Source organism: Nuphar pumila, chromosome 8 (assembly GCF_984573655.1).
Source record: "Nuphar pumila chromosome 8, dmNupPumi1.hap1.1, whole genome shotgun sequence".
Taxonomy (NCBI): Eukaryota; Viridiplantae; Streptophyta; class Magnoliopsida; order Nymphaeales; family Nymphaeaceae; genus Nuphar; species Nuphar pumila.
This window is the reverse complement of record NC_143256.1, coordinates 105,539,022-105,557,451: the sequence shown is the minus strand read 5'-3', so window position 1 is coordinate 105,557,451 and position 18,430 is coordinate 105,539,022. Positions and strand designations below refer to the sequence as shown.

The 18,430-nt window shown below is 40.6% G+C and overlaps 1 protein-coding gene across 1 annotated transcript; it reads left to right on the top strand.

Annotated features, from left to right (window-relative positions):
- Positions 1-6,604: 6,604 nt before the first annotated feature.
- Positions 6,605-17,953, top strand: LOC149830125 (transcription factor MYBS3-like). The gene is made up of 3 exons (XM_090016321.1): positions 6,605-7,075; positions 16,831-17,039; positions 17,135-17,953. Exons 1-3 carry the CDS (start codon positions 6,787-6,789, stop codon positions 17,651-17,653), a joined length of 1,017 nt encoding a protein of 338 aa, XP_089872447.1. The 5' UTR covers positions 6,605-6,786; the 3' UTR covers positions 17,654-17,953.
- The last annotated feature ends 477 nt before the right edge of the window (positions 17,954-18,430 follow it).

The following is an 18,430-nucleotide window of genomic DNA, read 5'->3' as shown; positions in this document are numbered from 1 at the left end:
TTGTTTAACATGAGACAAAAAATGGCCAAAACAGTTTTAAAATTTGACCAATGAATCACCAACCTATCCGTCGGCCATCTACACCCAACCTACCCGTGCAAAACACTCGCAAGGCTCTGCTCGTCTGCCCGTCTACCAGGTCAACTCATAAATGTCACAAAATTGGTGAAAGTCACAAGTTCGAAACGCACAACTGCATGGGTAAAGTTGGATATATTCTTTGTTGGGCAAGGGAGGCCTGAAGTTGTTATGACCCGATTTTCACAGGGGTCCGGGCGCATGCGGCAGCAAGCAGGTGCAGTTGGGGATGGGTAAGGGCGCGTGTCCTGCTGATGTTGGACACCCAGCCGGATGGAGCAGCAGCAACAGGGGGTCAGAGGGACATGTCACAGGGCTAGGACACGGTAGGAGAAATAACTGGCAAGGATGAGGTGGGTTGCCTCTCCTAGATGGATCGAACATAGACAACAAGAGGAAAGGAGAAAAAGTTTTCGACGGTGATGAACAGGGATGGCAACTGTTCTATTAAAGAGCAAGCACACACAACCATGAACGAAGAAAAGAAGAATCTCTTAATAATTTATATTAAAAAATACTTAAGCTAGGTAAATCTATTTATAAATTTATAAGAAAGCGAAAAGATAAAAATACTTAAGGTGTCTCAACCGGGCTGAACATCATCGAGAGTCTCAATTTAACTGAACTCTTCCACTGTCACGGGCCTATTTTCTTCAATGAGCCAATGCGGCGCGATGATCCTTCCTTACCACCACAAGCCTACTTGTCAGCTCACTTGCCAGTCACGAAAGCTTGTAATCAGAGTGCAAGAGAGCAAGAGAGAATAGAGGGAGAAGAATTGCAATCACAAGAAGCAATCACAACGAGGGTGAACAAAAGAAATCTCAACACATTTAATTCATTTACAATTTTGCCTGAGGGCGATTACAGTTCAAGTATACAGGATGCCCCTTCGGGGTATTGATTCATCTAAACTGGGCAACTTACATCATACTCAACAAAAGCAAAACAGACTCTAAGCATAACTTTACAATATAAGTCGTAAGAGAACATGCTCCCCCCTTCAAATCATGTGTCGTCCTCTGTGCCATATGTTTCATGGTAAGCCCTAACTTCAGCCGGATAGCAGTTGTTCATTCGGAATGCAGGCTCCCATGTTGGTTCTGTTGTTTCCTTTCACTGCACTAGATATTTTTTCGCTTTGCCCAGGTAGTTGACCTTGTGACGAAGGATCTTACTGAGGTGTTTATCAGCCCATTGTGTTGTCGGGGCTCTCTACATGATGAGAGCGCGTTGTGACACACTGCGTTCTGGATCTCCATCATCTGGATGAAACTGCTTGAGGTTGCACACGTGGAACACCGGGTGCACTTTGAAGTCTGGGGACAACTCCACCTTATACGCCAGCTTGCCCACCTTCTTTGTGATGGTGAAAGGTCCTTGATACTTTCTGAGCAATCCATGGTGTCATCCGCGGAAGATGTCTGTGTGTCCTGAATATAACTTCACCAACACTTGGTCTCCAACTTGGAACCCAACGGGCCGACGATTCTTGTCTGCTCACTTCTTCATTCTCTTTGCCGCCTTGTGTAAGAATGTCTTCGCCAACTCATTCTGCTCATGTCGGTCGCGAACAAACTGATAAGCGAATGATGGCCTTCCCTTTTCTTGTGCGACAAGAGTGTGTGGGGTTAGTGGTTGTTGTCCCGTGGCTATCTCAAACGGATTGTGGCTTAAAGACTCGCTCTTCTACAAGTTGTAACAAAATCGTGCCACGTCAAGGAGCTTCACCAAATTTTTCTGATTGACACTAACAAAATGCCTAAGGTACTGCTCAAGTATCTCATTGATGCGCTCTGTCTGTGGATGAAAGCTTGTTGAAAATATCAAATCAGAGCCAAGTAGCTGAAATACTTCACGCCAGAACTTACCCATGAAGCGAGCATCGTGATCACTCACAATGCTCTTTGGTATGCCCTAATGTTTCACCACATGTTTTACAAACAACTCTGCAATCTTCTCTATAGGACACTCCTTAGAAGTTGGGATAAAGGTAACATACTTTGAGAAATGATCCACCATAACCAAAATAGAATTGGGGCCCTCTACCTTTGGCAAACTAACAATGAAGTCCATGGAGATGCTATCACAAGGGCGTTCTAGAATTGGTAGAGGCTCAAGGAGACCAACACCTTCTGGTTTGTTCCCTTATCTTACTGACAGATGAGGCATATCCGCACATACCCCTCAACATCGTCCCTTATCTGCGGCCAATAGTAGCCACGCTCAAGGAGTGCTAAGGTCCGCTTCTGACCAGAGTGGTCCGTCCATAGTGTATCATGACACTTCTTAAGCAGTTCTCGATAGAGGCTTCCCCACCGCGGCACGAAAATGCGTCCCCCTTTTGTCACAAGGAGGTCATTCTGTAGCCAAAATCCTCGAGTCTTCTCTGCATGCACCAGAGAAACAAGGTATTGTGCAGTTGGATTCTGCTGCGTACCTTCACGAATGCGGCTCAGCAACGTGCCCTCCAAATGCACTTCAGAAGGCTCCGCCCGTGCAGCTGCCAGTTCAGCCCTGCGGCTTAGAGCGTCCGCCACAACATTGGTCTTTCCAACCTCGTACTCTAAGGCAAAGTCGAACTCAGCCAAAAACATTTTCCACCGAACTTGTTTAGGCGTCAGCTTCTTCTGTATCTGAAAATAGCTCATGGTCACATTGTTCATCTGGACGACGAACTCGACACCCAAGAGGTAGTGTCGTCAGGTCTTGAGGTAATACACAATGACGGTCATCTCATATTCATGCACTGTGTAACGCCTCTCTGCATCCTTTAGCTTGCAACTCTCATATGCGATCAAATTGCCATCTTGCATAATAACTCCGCCAATAGCAAAGTCTAAGGCATCTGTATGGACTTCAAAGGGTCTCAAATGATCGAGATGTCGTAGCACTGGCTCCCTCACTAAGGCTTTCTTCAAGCCATCGAACGCATCTTGGCATGCTCCTGTCCAGAGACATACCCGATTCTTCTTTAACAAATCAGTGAGGGGCACAACAATGAGAGAATAGCCTTCAATGAAATACTGATAATAGTTCGTCAAACCAAGAAATGATCGCAACTCTGACACTTTGCTTGACGGAACCCATTCATGGATGACCCTTATCTTTTGCCTGTCCATACGCAGCACACCACGCCCCACAATGTGGCCAAGGAAGTTGATCTCCTTCTGCCGAAGAGACACTTCTCTCATTTGACACAGAGGTCATTCTCTTTCAACACCTGAAACACTGTTTGCAAGTGGCCAATATATTTCTCTATGTTGCTGCTGTAAATCATGATATCATCTAGGTAAACTACCACGAACTTGTCTAAGTAAGAGTAGAATATTTGGTTCATTAAAGTCATGAATGTAGCTGGAGCATTTGTAAACCCGAATGACAATACTAAGAATTTGTAAGCACCATAGCGGGTGACGTAAGTTGTCTTTGGCTCATCACCTTCAGTAATCCTCACCTACCAGTAACCTGTTCGCAGATCTAGCTTAAAAAAGATACGAGCACTGCCTAGTTGATCGAATAAGTCCACTATCAGTGGCAATGTGTACTTGTTTTTCATCGTGATCTTGTTCAAAGCATGATAATCCATACATAACCATTTGGAGCCATCATGTTTCATTTACAAAAGAACCAGGGCGCCAAATAGAGCTTTCGATGGACGAACGATGCTTGCGTCCAACATCTCGTATAGCTGCCTTTGCAGCTCATTCAGCTTAGTTGACCCCATGTGGTATGAAACCATTGCGGGAGGCTTCGCTCCCAGAATCAAATCAATCTTGTGGTCGACCTCACTTCTTGGTGGAAGACGTTTTGACAATTCTGGAAGCATCACCCCCCGAAACTCCTTCAACAGTAGGGTTAGGGTCGGTGACATTACTGCTTTTACCTCTTCTTCTTCTGCGCGCACAACAACTAAGAATGTCTGTTCCTCATGTTTGACACCCTTCTTCAGTTGCATCGTCGATAACACTGAAGACTTGCCTTTCTGCATAAGGCACTGTACCGTGTGGGAAAGGTTTTACCCCATAATCATCAACGTGTTAAACTTTGACATCATCATAACATTTTGGCTTCGCACAAACTCCATACCCAGAATCATTTTGAAATCGTCTAGGGGCACCACAGAAAAGTTGGCTTTGTCAGCCCAACTCCCCACTTGAATAGCCATATCTCTTGCTTCACCAAGGATGAGCTTGACCTCAAAGTTTATCGTTTTGATAGTCCTCTGCTTTGGCTCAGGCTTCAAGCCCAACCGCTTTGCCTCTTCTCGTGAGACAAAGTTGTGTGTGGCCCCGGAGTCTACCATAGCTGAAGTAGACTTTCCATTCGTAATGACTTCGAGATACATTAGTTCTTTGCTAATCTGTCTGTTCTTAACTGCGCAACTTCTAGCTGCGTTGATCGACCGCATGGCTCCCATCCGCAGTTGCATAGCCTCAGTGTCACTACATTCAGTATCACTACATTTTTCCTACGTTGCGTTGGCTTGCCCGTCATCCTTCATGAGGCGCTTGGGGTATTGTCTGGCGATGTACCTATCGCCACAGAACCAACATGTCATAACCACACCCTTGTTGTTGTTGTTATACTTTGGGTAGTTCTGTTTCTTGTCGGATTGATGGCGTGTCGACGCCTCACATTTGTCATCGCGTTGCTCATCCTTCTTGCATCCGTGGTCAGGCTTCTTCTCGACTTTGGTTGATGAGGTGAAAGGCTTGCGCTGAGTGTCAACTAAGCACTCAGCCGCCATATATGCATCTTCCAAAATACGAGGGTTGTTCTTTTCCACTTCAGATTGTGTCCATGGCTGAAGTTCCACAATGAACCAGTTGAGCTTGTCGTCTTCTGGCATATTAGGCACCTCCAATATGAGCATCTGAAACTTTCTGACATAATCTTGCAATGAACTAGTATGTTTAAGCTCATGAACCCTTCGATACGCCTGCCTCTGCGCATTCCTTGACATGAAGTAGTTGTGCAACTTCATTTTGAAGTCGTTAAAGGTATCTATCACGCATTAACCCCTCTCCATGTCACTGCGTTTCCGCCTCACCAAGCGATAACATCCCCATCCAGTAACGCTGCTGCAACCTTGATCCTAAGATCTTCAAGTGTTACATTTTGAATATCTAAGTAGTCTTCTACTTGGAACAAAAAGTTCTTAATGACCTTGCTGTCTTGAAAACCATTGAACTTTGTTGGTCTTGGCACATCAATCCTTGATGACCTCTCACCATTTCTCCCATTTAGGCTCACTGACCGCTGCAATATGCGATTTTTCAACTGAAGATCCCCTATTTCAGTCTGCAAGTCAGTTACTATTGTCGTCAATGAAGTGATCTACCCCATCTGTAAGTTCACTTGCTCTTGCAGGCTCGCCACCATATCATTCAGTCCATCGAATGATTCAACTGCGCGTGAAATCACTTCCTCATGCGAAGTCACATCTTCCACCAGTTTGTTGACAATTGCAGTCATCTCCTCTTGGCCCCGAGATGAATCCATCTCCTCAGTTTTGGCAACTGCCCTACTTTTGGTGTTGCGCAGGTTTTGATAAGGCGCCACGATGTCTTGCTCACAAATAACAACCTGTCGACGTGTCTGTGGACACCGACTCCGGAGTCCCTTCCCCAGCACGAGAACAGACTCTGGTACCGCTTGCCACAGACCTATTTCCTTCAATGGGCCAACGCGACGCGATGGTCCTTCCTTACCGCCGCAAGCCTACTTGTAAGTTCGCTTGTTAGTCGCGGAAGCTTGTAATAAGAGGGCAAGAGAGAATAGAGGGAGAAGAATTGCAATCACAAGAAGCAATCACAATGAGGGTGAACAAAAGAAAGCTCAACGCATTTAATTCATTCACAATTTTGCTCAAGAGCGATTACAGTTCAAGCATACGGGCTGCCCCTTCGAGGTATTGATTCACCTGAACCGAGCAGCTTAGATCAGATTCAACAAAAACACAATAGACTCTAAGCACAACTTTACAATGTAAGTCGTAAGGAAACACCCACAATCCTAGCATGAATTGAGACTTTGGTCTGGACATCTTTTTTGAATTGGATGCTAGAGGACTTTTTTGAACAAATCCAGAGCGATTAGTAATAGAAGTTCCCTTCATAATGTCTTCATTCATCATCCTTGATGGAGATGAAGATCATTCTCGGTTTGGTGACCATGGATATCATATGGATCGTAACCATCAAAACCCTTAGCTCCCAAGAAAGGGACAAAATCCGAGTTAATAAAAGATTCCGATCCATTTGACAACCCGATGCCCACGGGCTAAAAAGATCATAGCAACCGGCTCATGAGTCAAGGTTCGCCCAAAATCGAAAGGAATGGGGGCCCGGGAGGAGGAACGGAAATATGCGTGAGAAGGTAATTCATTAAAATGTTCAGGGCAATTATGTAATTCAGTGTAAAATGTGACATTTCAAAAGTCAAGGTACATTTTCACAACAACTTCCAACATTATCCTCCATGGTTACAGTATCCTTCCCGCTGTACAGTAATCGCTCTTAAATAAGGAGGTTGGAGATAGAAAGAAATGAGAGAGCGAAAGGTGAAAAGAGGGTTTTCTTCCATAACTTCGTGGTTCCGTTCGCTTCCTTCGTTCTTTTCTCTCTCGCGCCGCGATCGTCTCGAACAGCCGGCCGTCCATCCCCCGTCGCCGAGTAGCTCCCCGTCGGCCGCCGGTCGAGCGCGATGACCAGGAGGTGCTCGCACTGCAGCCACAACGGGCACAACTCGCGGACGTGCCCGTCGCGCGGGGTGAAGCTGTTCGGGGTGAGGCTCACCGACGGCTCCTCCATGAAGAAGAGCGCCAGCATGGGCAACCTCTCCCACTACACCGGGGGCTCGCCGGCCGCCGGGAACAACCCCGACTCGCCGCCCGATCCGGCGGAGGAGGGCGGGGCCGCCGCCACCGGCGGGTATGCCTCCGATGACGCCCTGCACGCCTCCTGCTCCTCGAGCTGCCGCGAGAGGAAGAAAGGTGAGGGATTTTTCTTTCGTGTTGCTCTCCGTGATCCCGTCGTTCCTTTTTGCTTTTCTCCGGGATTCTTCTCTTGCTGTGGAATTAGGAAATTCTGTGTCCCCCTCTCTCTCGCTGTCTCTGGCTCTGACTGTGATTTTGGATGTGATCGTTATCGTGTTTTGTTGCGTTTTTGAAGTTCCCGATTTCCTTTATCCTCGCGTTTTTTTGGAAATCTGCGCGACTCGTCTGTCGATTGAATTTGGTTGCCCTTAATTTCTAATTTTTATCTTTTTGATGGTTTGCAGATAAGTATTTGGGGCCTTCTTCTTCTTCTTCTTCCCTCTCTCTCTTGTGTGGAATTTCGGTTACTTTCTCTTCTCCGTTACCTGTTTGATTGAACGATCTCGTAGAATTTGGAAATTATTACATTTCTGTTTTTTTCTTCTCTATCGTTCATTTACTGCAAGTTTGCCTTTACTTTTTTCCGTTTCTGTTTTTTTTTTCAGTTGCGTTTGGCGGAATTTTTGAGTTATTATTGTTTTCTCTTTTGTGCTTCTGGGGATTTCCATGGACCGAAGTAGCTTTTTTTGCCCGTTAGTTTTATGTTGGTGCTTGTTAAAAATCCAAAATGGATTTTTTTTGAAGCAAAATCCAAAGAAAATTCCTTATTTTGATCTTCCCCTCTCATGAGAGGCTTTTTGATCTGCTTGCAGGTGGTTTTATTATTATTTTTCTCAAATAGATGCAATTTTCTTGCTGTTTTTTATGATTTTTTTGGATTTCTTTATGTTAAAAAGGCCTTTTCATAGCTTCTGTGATGTCCATTACTTACCATAATCTTGTGTTCTCTGTGTCTTTCGAGCTCAAGGACAAAATGATTCAGTCTGTATCTTGTATACCTGTTTGTATTTTGGTGAGAATGAATTTTGATTATTCATTAGATGGGGGCCAGAATGCTATGTCATTATCATGAATTTGTCTCTAAATTCGCAGATGAACCCAAAAATTGAAAAATGTAGTGCACTGTGGAAGTTACAATATTTCATGATACAACTTGTTTGCATTCAATCTTTAAGTTAGTTCCATACCCGTTAATGCTTTTGTTGACCCTCAGTCATGTTAAGACTAGCTGGTGCTTATGTGTTTTTACTACTTTTAGCTCATAGCTCTTGTTATGTTGTTACTTGTTGGTGGTTGTTATGTGATCATGTTAACGTTTTGACCAGCAGAGAGTTGAATGTAAATAACTAGTTTTGAGTTTTAACATAATTTGCCGACTAGAGTTGGTTGCAACAAAACATTCATGCTTTATCAGCAAATTACTGTAGTTGTGGGGTGAGCATTTCATGAAGTCATCAGATGCATGGAAACAAATATTGGTCTTTTTCCTAATTTTGTTTTTTCATTAGTTAAAAGAGGTCGGGGTAGGCCTAGGAAGACATGGATGGAGATGATAGGAATGGATATGAATGCTTTGAACCTCACCGAGGACATGGCGTTGGATAGAAATGATTGGAGGAGAAGGATTCATGTGGAAGACCCAGAATGATTTTCTTTTTTGGTTCATATCGCCAACCCCAATTGTTTTGGGATGAAGGCGTAGTAGTTGTTGTTGTTGTATTAATTATTCTGACATAGTCATGTAGATCTGTCTCGGCAAGGCAATTGCATGGGATATCATAGGATGCTCAACAGTCCTCATGAAAGTATGTAGAAGATATTGGCAGGTTTGAAAGAAAAGAAAGATACAACAAATAATACAATAGATAGAAAAAGAATACTTTTTGCAAATGCGCAAAATGGAAAAAGTTGGAAACATTTTTAAACATGGAAAAAATGAGGAGTAATGAAAGAGGCATACGTAGACTATAAAAAAATTAAGACAAATAAAAAAAATTGTCATATTATCACGATAGTATCATATATGGCACACAATATCACTATATTTCTAAATAGTAAATAGAAACATATTTCTGTATTTTTCCTTATCTTTTTTCCTTTATTTCATGATATTACTCGATATTTTCAAAATATTGCCTATATTTGTGACAATATATTCCAGTATTTGAAAGCCAATATTAATTCAGAGACAGTTGGCAATTGATTTTGTTCATTAAGAATTTCTTGGTAAATTGAATATGTTGCCAGTGACCAAAGGTTTTGAGTTGCTGACCATGGGTTTCTAGCATGAAATTACCCTGGTACTCTGAGGTATGAATAAGATCATCCTGGTACTCTGCAGTATGATGGTTCACAGACTCACAGTTCACGTCACAAGCCAAGACCTCCCATGATTAGACTAATTTATCACAAGTGTACCAGTCAATTCAGTATATTGCAGTTGTGTTTGACTTATTGACGTAAACCTGTTAGTTCTATACCTTTAGTGTTAGCTTCTTTTACCAGATTTGTTTCATTTAAATTAAAAGTTGACTACTTTTTTTTTCAGTAGATACTTCCATACAATGAATCACATTTTATTGATCCCTTGTTTTCCCCCTAGCTTCCTCCTCTTTCTTCTTTTTCCAACATACCCTGATATCCGACAAAAATAAGAATGTTGAAATATGTCAGAAAGAAATCCTGGCTGAAGATATGCTTATATTATAGCTTCCTAAGTAAAAGGTTTTTGTATTTGTATATTTCTGTTGATGACAGGTTGATTCTCTGTTTGTAATTTATCTTTCATTATTACATCATAGCGTGGAAATGGTCTATAGAGTATAGACTATTGACATTTATGATGAGCGAGCAATAATTATAGTTATTCCTACTGTGCCGATGGATGCTGTTAATTGACAAAGTCCTATAAGTTGTTGATGTTGATAACTTGATACCCAAATCATGTAGGATGTCATGGATGATAATAGTTCTCAAACCTTCCATTGACATGTGGGACTACTAGTTGCTTGGTGTCTTTTGATCCAAAAAGAAAATTTATTATTCTTTGGCTACTAAATTAGTTATATACTTTTTATGTGGAAAATCTGGATCTTTGAGCAATCCTTAGTACTCCACTTAGGCCTATGTTGAAATGATGCTTCTTATTACCATGGCTTTAGGCCATATTTTACTCTCATATTATTTATGTTGTGACCCAGGTGTGTAAGGGTATGGATTATTTGTTTTCTGTAGTACGTGAAAATGGGGAGTTTTTCTGGCCTAAAATCAAATGTTTTCTGGTGTTCATTATGTTGTTAGCAAAATAACATATGTAATTATTTCTGTATATGGTTACCCAATAACCTTGATGCTTTAAAGTTAATCAGACATGCTTTACTCTTCCTTTAAAGTCATACAATGTATCTTCGCAAAGAAAAGATTTTGTTGAAAGTTTAAGAGTCTGCACGTGGACTAGAGGATTCTTGTCCAGTTGCAGCTGAAGCTAGGGATTAAATCTCACTTGTTCATTATTTGCCTCGAACTTGTCCGTATGTTCTAGCTAATAGCCATATCAACATGCAGATAGCAGATTTCTCAGATTCTGATTCTACAAGGATGCAGAAATCTAGCTCTTTTGTTTCTTGGAAAATACTATACGATACCAACTTGTGTATAGCGTTTGGTTGAAACTTTTGTAATCTGTCAGTGATGCTTAAAGCTTTATATTTCTTTGGAACCTATTCATATTGCTTTTACTCTTGAATTTTTTCATCAATACATATGCTATGTCACATAAGTTTAGTGCGGATGCAGGTGGGCAGGGTGCAACACGGAAGTTTAAAAAAACTTGGGTGTATATATATATATATATATATATATATATATATATATAGAGAGAGAGAGAGAGAGAGAGAGAGAGAGAGAGAGAGAGAGAGAGAGAGAGAGAGAGAGATGAACATGCTAAATGGGCATGATACTAAATAAAACAAGCTATTGGATTTCTGGTGTTTTTTTCGAAATTCCAACCCCATAGATGTGTTCAACATGATTGATTTACTAGAAATCGACACTTGGATCATGCATTTTTGATGAAAAAATAGTATTTGGAGCCTCAAAAATTTATGAAAATTGTAGTTTGTTGATTTTTGAAACCTTATAAAAACCTATCCATGCATTATAATCAAATGCTCCAAATGTTCCAAGAAGTGATTCTTATAAAAACAAGCATATAGAACACATCTGTATGGTTAGAATTTCAAAAAAACACCGGAAATCCAATAACATATTTTATTTAGCACCATGAACATTTAGTAGATTCCCATCTCTCTCTCTCTCTCTATATATGTGTGTGTATATATATCAAGGTTGCTAGACTAGGAAGTAGAAGCGGAAACAAGAAGTCAAGTATCAATTTCAAAGCGAAACATGAACAAAAAATGAAGCAATATAATTCCTGAATATGAATCAAACAAGAAGTAAATAAAAACTAAAATAAAATTGATTATTCTTGTATTTCATGATTTTTCAATAAAAAATTTAAATTTTTGTTAAAATCTAACAATGATGGTTACCAATATAAAGAAAGCACATGGGAAGTGAGTGAAAGCACATGAAAAACCTGCAAAGAAATGTGAGAAAAGCATATAGGAAGCATGTAAGAAAACATAGACAATGTGTGTGGGAAGCATAAAAAAATGTAGGGGAATTAAGATTCACATGAAGTTTCAAAAGTGAGGAGTATCGCGCTTCCGAAGCAAGTTTCTGGGAAGCACGCTTCCCACCTACCTAAGAAGCTTCTGGTAACTCTGATATATATATATATATATATATATATATATATATATATATATATATATATATATATAGGGTTAATATTTGGTGCCTTTGAAGGCACCAAATTATATGGAACTATTGAGATGAAAATCATTTGTTAGTTTTTTTGTAAATTAAATCTTATGGATGTAATCTACAATGTTTGTTAAGTAGGGAATGACTTTTGAACCATATGATTGTGACACATAAGCAGGGTTTTTAAGGGCTTAAAAAATGAACGGTCTACAATGCACTAAAATTTCATGACTCAAAAACTCATATTTTTGGATCGAAATAACAGGATCCAATGTTTGATCCTTAGCAATCCAACCTTCTTGAACACATCTATGTGGTAAGATTGAGTTGATAAAGCTTGAACCTATGATTTTTAGCTCAATAGTTCCATATAATTTGGTACCTTCAAAAGCATCAAATATTAACCCATATATATATATATATATATATATATATATATATATATATATATATATATATATATATATATATATATATATATATATATAGGTCACTAGAGTATGTTAACTGAAAATATGTGAACCAGAGTGTAAATTAGGCATTTTCGACACTTTTTTTTGAAAATCCAACCCTCCAGATGCATTCGGCGTGGTCCATTTCCTAGGAATCAACTGTTGGATCATGTATTTTCGATGAAAAAATGTGATTTTTAGATGCTTGAATATTTACAAAAATTATGAGTTCGTTTTCAAGCCTTAAAAGATCCTTATGCATTGTAATCTGATGATCTAAGAGTCTATTTCTATAAAACCTTGTATCTAGATCCTATCCGTACGGTGAAATTTAAGAAAAAAATAAAAATAAAACCATGAAAATCTCGGTTCATACTCCAGTTAACATATTCTAGTGGCCCGTGTGTTTGTTCCTATACATTTTTGTGTATATACTATGGATAAAACTAGACTTGGTTAAGGGTTTGACTGAGTCCAGTTTAGAACAGAAATGAACCTTGGTGCAGTTGACTGCACCTAACACTATGGAAGCCATGTCCAAGTGTCGCACCTACGCGGAAGCGGGTACGTTAGCCTTTTAGAAGAGTCCGTGTTACATAGCCTGAGAAGGTAATTAAGGGCATAGGTTTATTGTTGTAGCTGTGGCATTGGGGAAATATCGTGGCAGACAATTAAGGATGGCTGATTGTTTTTCTTGTCTGGATGAGAGATGCCATCAGTTAATTGTTGTGGGCGTGTGTTAGGTTTATTTGGAGTTTCCAAAGGCTTCACAACAAACAACAACAACTACGCCTTCATCCCAAAACAATTGGGGTCGGCGATATGAACCAACAAAGAAAATATATTAGTTAAAAGAGGTCTTCCACGTGAATCCTTCTCCTCCATTCATTTCTATCCAATGCCATGTCCTCGGTGAGGTTCAAAGCATTCATATCCTTTCCTATCACCTCCATCCATGTCTTCCTAGGCCTACCCCGACCTCTTTTAACTAATATATTTTCCCATTTCTCCATCCTTCTAATTGGAGCATCATTAGGCCTTCGTTGAATATGTCCAAACCACCGTAAACGATTCTCTCTCATCTTATTTTCAATGGGTGCAACGCCTACCTTCTTACGTATCTCCTTATTCCAAATCTTATCTTTTATTGTATTTCCACACATCCATCTCAACATACGCATCTCAGCTACACTCATTTTTTGAATATGATGTCTCTTGGCAGCCCAACATTCCGTACCATATAGTAAAGCGGGCCTAATAGTCGTCTTATAAAACTTTCTCTTCAACCGCAATGGCATTCTACGATCGCACAACACTCCAGTTGCACTCTTTCATTTCATCCACCCAACCTTTATCCTATGATTTACATCTCCATCAATTTCTCCATACTTTTGAATGATAGATCCCAAATATTTGAAAAGAATCATTCACCGGTATTTCTTGCTCACCAAGCTTCACTACACTCTCATCACTACTTCGTTGCTTACTAAATCGACATTCCATGTATTCTGTATTACTTTACTCAACTTAATACCTCTTGCTTCCAATGTTTGTCTCCATAATTCTAACTTAGCATTAACCCCAGCTCTAGACTCATCAATCAAAACAATATCATCAGCAAACAACATACACCACAACACATTTTCTTGAATTGATCTCGTAAGCTCATCCATCACTATAGCAAATAGGAAAGGGCTTAAAGCAGATCCTTGATGTAACCCAACCGTTATAGGAAAATTGGTTGTCACACCTCCACAAGTGCGGACATTGCTTACTACTCCTTCATACATATCTTTAATTATACTAATGTACTTGAGAGAAACACCTTTATTCATCATTGTCCACCAGAGAACGTCCCTAGGTACTCTATCGTAAGCCTTCTCCAAATTAATAAAAACCATATGCAAATCTTTGTTCCTCTCTCTATTTCTCTCAATAAGTTGTCTAAAAAGATGTATAACTTCCGTAGTTGATCTTCTAGGCATAAAACCAAATTGATTCTCCGATATCATGACAACCTTCCTCAACCTAGACTCAATCACCCTCTCCCAATGTTTCATAGTATGACTCATGAGTTTTATACCACGATAGTTTGTGCAATCTTGTATATCACCCTTATTTTTACATAGAGGCACCAAAGTACTCTTCCTCCACTCATTAGGCATCTTATTTGTCCGCCAAATCTTGTTAAAAAGATTTGTCAACCATTCTAAACCTTTCTCTCCCAAGCATTTCCAAGCCTCGATAGGTATACCATCTGGGCCAACTGCCCTTCTTGATTTCATTTTCTTCAAAGCCTCTGCAATTTCTTTCTTTTGAATCTTGCGCATGAAGTCACGATTCATCTCATGAAAAAGAATGGAAAAGTCTCCAAGATCCTGAGCATGACTTTCATTAAATAGCTTATCAAAATAATATTTCCATCTCTCCTTAATCTCCTCATCTTTGACTAAAACCCTTTGCGTTTCATCTTTGATACATCTAACCATACCCAGATCCCTCGATTTCCTATCTCTCATCTTTGCAAGCCTATAAATATCCTTCTCGCCCTCTTTGGTATCCAACTTGTCATAAACCTCCTTATATACCTTATCCCTCGCGTTCCGAACTACTTTTTTAGCTTCCTTCTTTGCTATCATATACTTCTCCAAATTCTCATTATCACGACTTTTACTTAGATTTCTATAACACTCTCTTTTAACCTTAATAGCTAATTTGACATCCTCGTTCCACCACGATGTATCCTTACCTAGTGGTGCACCGCCTTTAGACTCACCCAATACCTCCTTAGCCACATTTCTCATGCCACCCGCTAACTTATTCCACATAGATTCTGAATCCTCCTTGAGACACCAATCAACTTCCTTAACTACCCGTTTTACAAACATTCCTTGTTTAGCTCCTTTCAGTGCCCACCACTTAATTCTAGGATCTATCCTATGTCTATCCCTTTTGCAGCATTGTCTAATTCTAAGATCTAAAATTAAGACTATGTTGTGTAGCTACACTTTCTCTCGGTATAACCTTACAATCGATGCAACAACCCTTATCTCTCTTTCTAAGTAGGAAAAAATCTATCTGACTCGTATTAACCCCACTTTTAAATGTTACTAGGTGAGACTCCCTCTTCCTAAACCAAGTGTTTGCTAAGATCATATCATAGGACAAACCAAAATCTAAAATCCTTTCTCAACTTTCGTTTCTTTCTCTTATACCATAGCCTCTATGGATACTCTCAAATCCATCCCTACTAATGCCTTCATGCCCATTAAGGTCACCGCCGATGAAAAGCCTTTCTTCATAAGATATCCCTTGTACTACTCCATCTAAATCTTTCCAAAATTGACGCTTAATGGAATCATCTAAACCTACTTGAGGTGCATAAACACTAATAATATTAATAATATCTATACCTAATACTAATTTAATAAGTAAAATCCTATCACCCTTCTTACGGACCTCAACTACATTATCTATAAACTCACGACTCATAACAATCCCTACTCTATTCCTATTCCTATTTATTCCTGTATACCAAATCTTATATCCCCAAGGTCCTATCACTTTTGCTTTCTCACCTACCCATTTGGTCTCTTGTAGACATAAAATATCAATCTTTCTCCTACACATAACATCTACTAACTCTACCAACTTACCAGTTAAAGACCCTATGTTCTAAGTGGCTAACCTAATTTTATGGTCTTGGATTAACTTCTTTACCCCCACCCGTCCAACAAAGTGAGGGAACCCTTGCCTATTTGACACCACACCCGGGCATCGGTGTGACGCGTCGCTTCCGGGCGATGACCTAACAACCCTTGCCCATTTATCACTGCCTCCGGGCCTATAGAGTACATCACGTCGCTCAGTAGGGAACGCCCCAACGAAAGTATGACTAAGTTTTTATGCTGGCTGTCACAGGCCTACCGCAACCTTCCTCCTTTATCCGGGCTTGGGACCGGCAATGTATAACTAAACAGTTATACAAAGGCTTCGAGGAAAAAAAAAACTGTTATTTAAGAATTTGACAGGGAAACTGTAATGTTTTGTAGACTGGGGTCATATAATGGTAGAGCTAATTACATACGGTTATTCTTCTCTTGAACAAAGAGGAGAGGTGAAACTGAAACCGAAAATGTAAATAATTCATGTCTAGGACCATCTTGTTGTGATTCCTGTTCTTTGGGATGAGCTCGAACCGAGATACCATTGTCTTTTGTTGTCCTGTTACTACACTTGCAACGAGGTGCTTCGCCCAACCTCGTTGCAAAGACATGAGGAAAATGGTCCTGTTATATTGTCTTATAGCTCAATTGGGTTGAGTGGGAGTTGTTCCTGCTGTGCGGAATCTGCTAATAAAGCTTAAAGGTCTTGTAATGAATTGTTTGGAAGATTATCTTTCCAAAACTTGTCAAGCAGTGAAATATTTTCCAGGTAACAGAGGAGTGAGGTATGGATTACAAAGTGTTCTATGTTATGCTTATTGATGATCTTGTTGTTGCAGATCTTGTGGAATACATAAATACGATTCTTGATCGTTTCCTAATTTTGGTAAATATATTGAATAGGTACTTTTTCAAAATTTTGCAGGTATACCTTGGACTGAAGAAGAACACAGGCTGTTCTTGATGGGTCTGCAGAAGTTGGGTAAGGGGGACTGGAGAGGAATTGCTCGCAACTATGTGACTTCAAGGACACCCACACAGGTTGCAAGCCATGCCCAGAAGTACTTCATCCGGCAGACCAACTCAACTAGGAGAAAACGACGATCTAGCCTGTTTGACATCATAGTTGATATGGTAGTCTTCCATCTGCTCCAAACGGCTCTCCTGAATGTTCTTTCTGTGTCAATGGCGTATTTTATTCATGACCATTACCCATTTGATTTCTGCAGTCAGTCGACCAACTTCCAGCAGCTGATGAGCCGCGCCTCGTTAGTTCTGCTAGTGCTCCATCACTGGCAACTGAGACTGATAGCAGCCCGTTTCCACCATTAGAACTTGCTCTTGACAAAGAAAGCGAATCCGTCGAAACCTCTTCAAAAGAACCTGTGGAGGCTGATGAGTCTGTTGCTGCCTGCCCTGCAATCCCCGTGATGCACCCGGCATTTTTCACGCCGTATTGTCCAGTACCGCTCCCATACTGGCCACCATACACCATTATACCAGGAAAAGATTCAGAGTCACATCCGGTTTTGAAGCCAACAGCAGTCCTTTCCAAAGATCCGATCAATGTTGACCAACTTGTAGGAATATCAAAACTCAGCTTAGGCGAGACACAGGCTGCGGATCCCTTGGACTTAACAAGAAAACTGCTTGGTGGTCCTGCAAGACAGTCAGCTTTTCATGCAAATCCATCTGTGGGGAGGCCAGGCTTGAAACCAAGCAACGGGAGCATGATACATGCACTCTAATCACCGGTAGGACTAATTGGGCTGAAGCTTTTCTTTTCCTAATTTCCTTGGTTCTTAAGTCTAACAAGTTGGGAAAGTGTAGTGGTTGGGCTTTTATTGCTGCTCCTCAAGGTCTAGTTGTGGTATGAACTTGGCTCGCGTGGTGTGCCTCAATGCCTGGGCAGTATGTGTGATCGATTGGGGATGGATTATGTTCATATGAATGTTACTGTTCGTGTAGCAGATTCCTTTTGTTGCTTTGAACTTTCCATGTAGCTGTTTCATAATTATTTCTTGTTATTCTAGCCCATTTAGTTCTTCTGAACACCTGATTCATGATGATGTCTTGTGAGGTTCAGTCACGTTTTATTTGCCCAAGATCAAGGTTCGAGTTCTTTGACCTTGGACTGTGGACTCCGTGGAGTCGCGAATTATGGAAGGGGTGACTCAGTGGCCCCTTTGGGTGTAGGTTTTGGTTGTGGATGGCTCTAGAGTTGTTCTTGAGGTTGGTTTCATCATTGGTTTGGTGAGAGGTGGAATTGTGGGATGCCGGTTTGGCAGCACCCTGTGTTGACGGTAATGTGTTGAGGAGCTGAGAGTGGCAATTCAAATGTTTTCATGTGCTAGAAAATGAGATGAGCCGTTTGTGGCTTGGCTTGTGTTTGACTCATAAAGATCTCATGCTAACTTGTGAAATAGGCTCAACAAGCGGAACATGGAGACAAGTCTTCAGCTCGGTTCGACTCATTATTCATAAAGTATATATGGTTGAAGTGTCTGGCTTACAATCAATAGGTT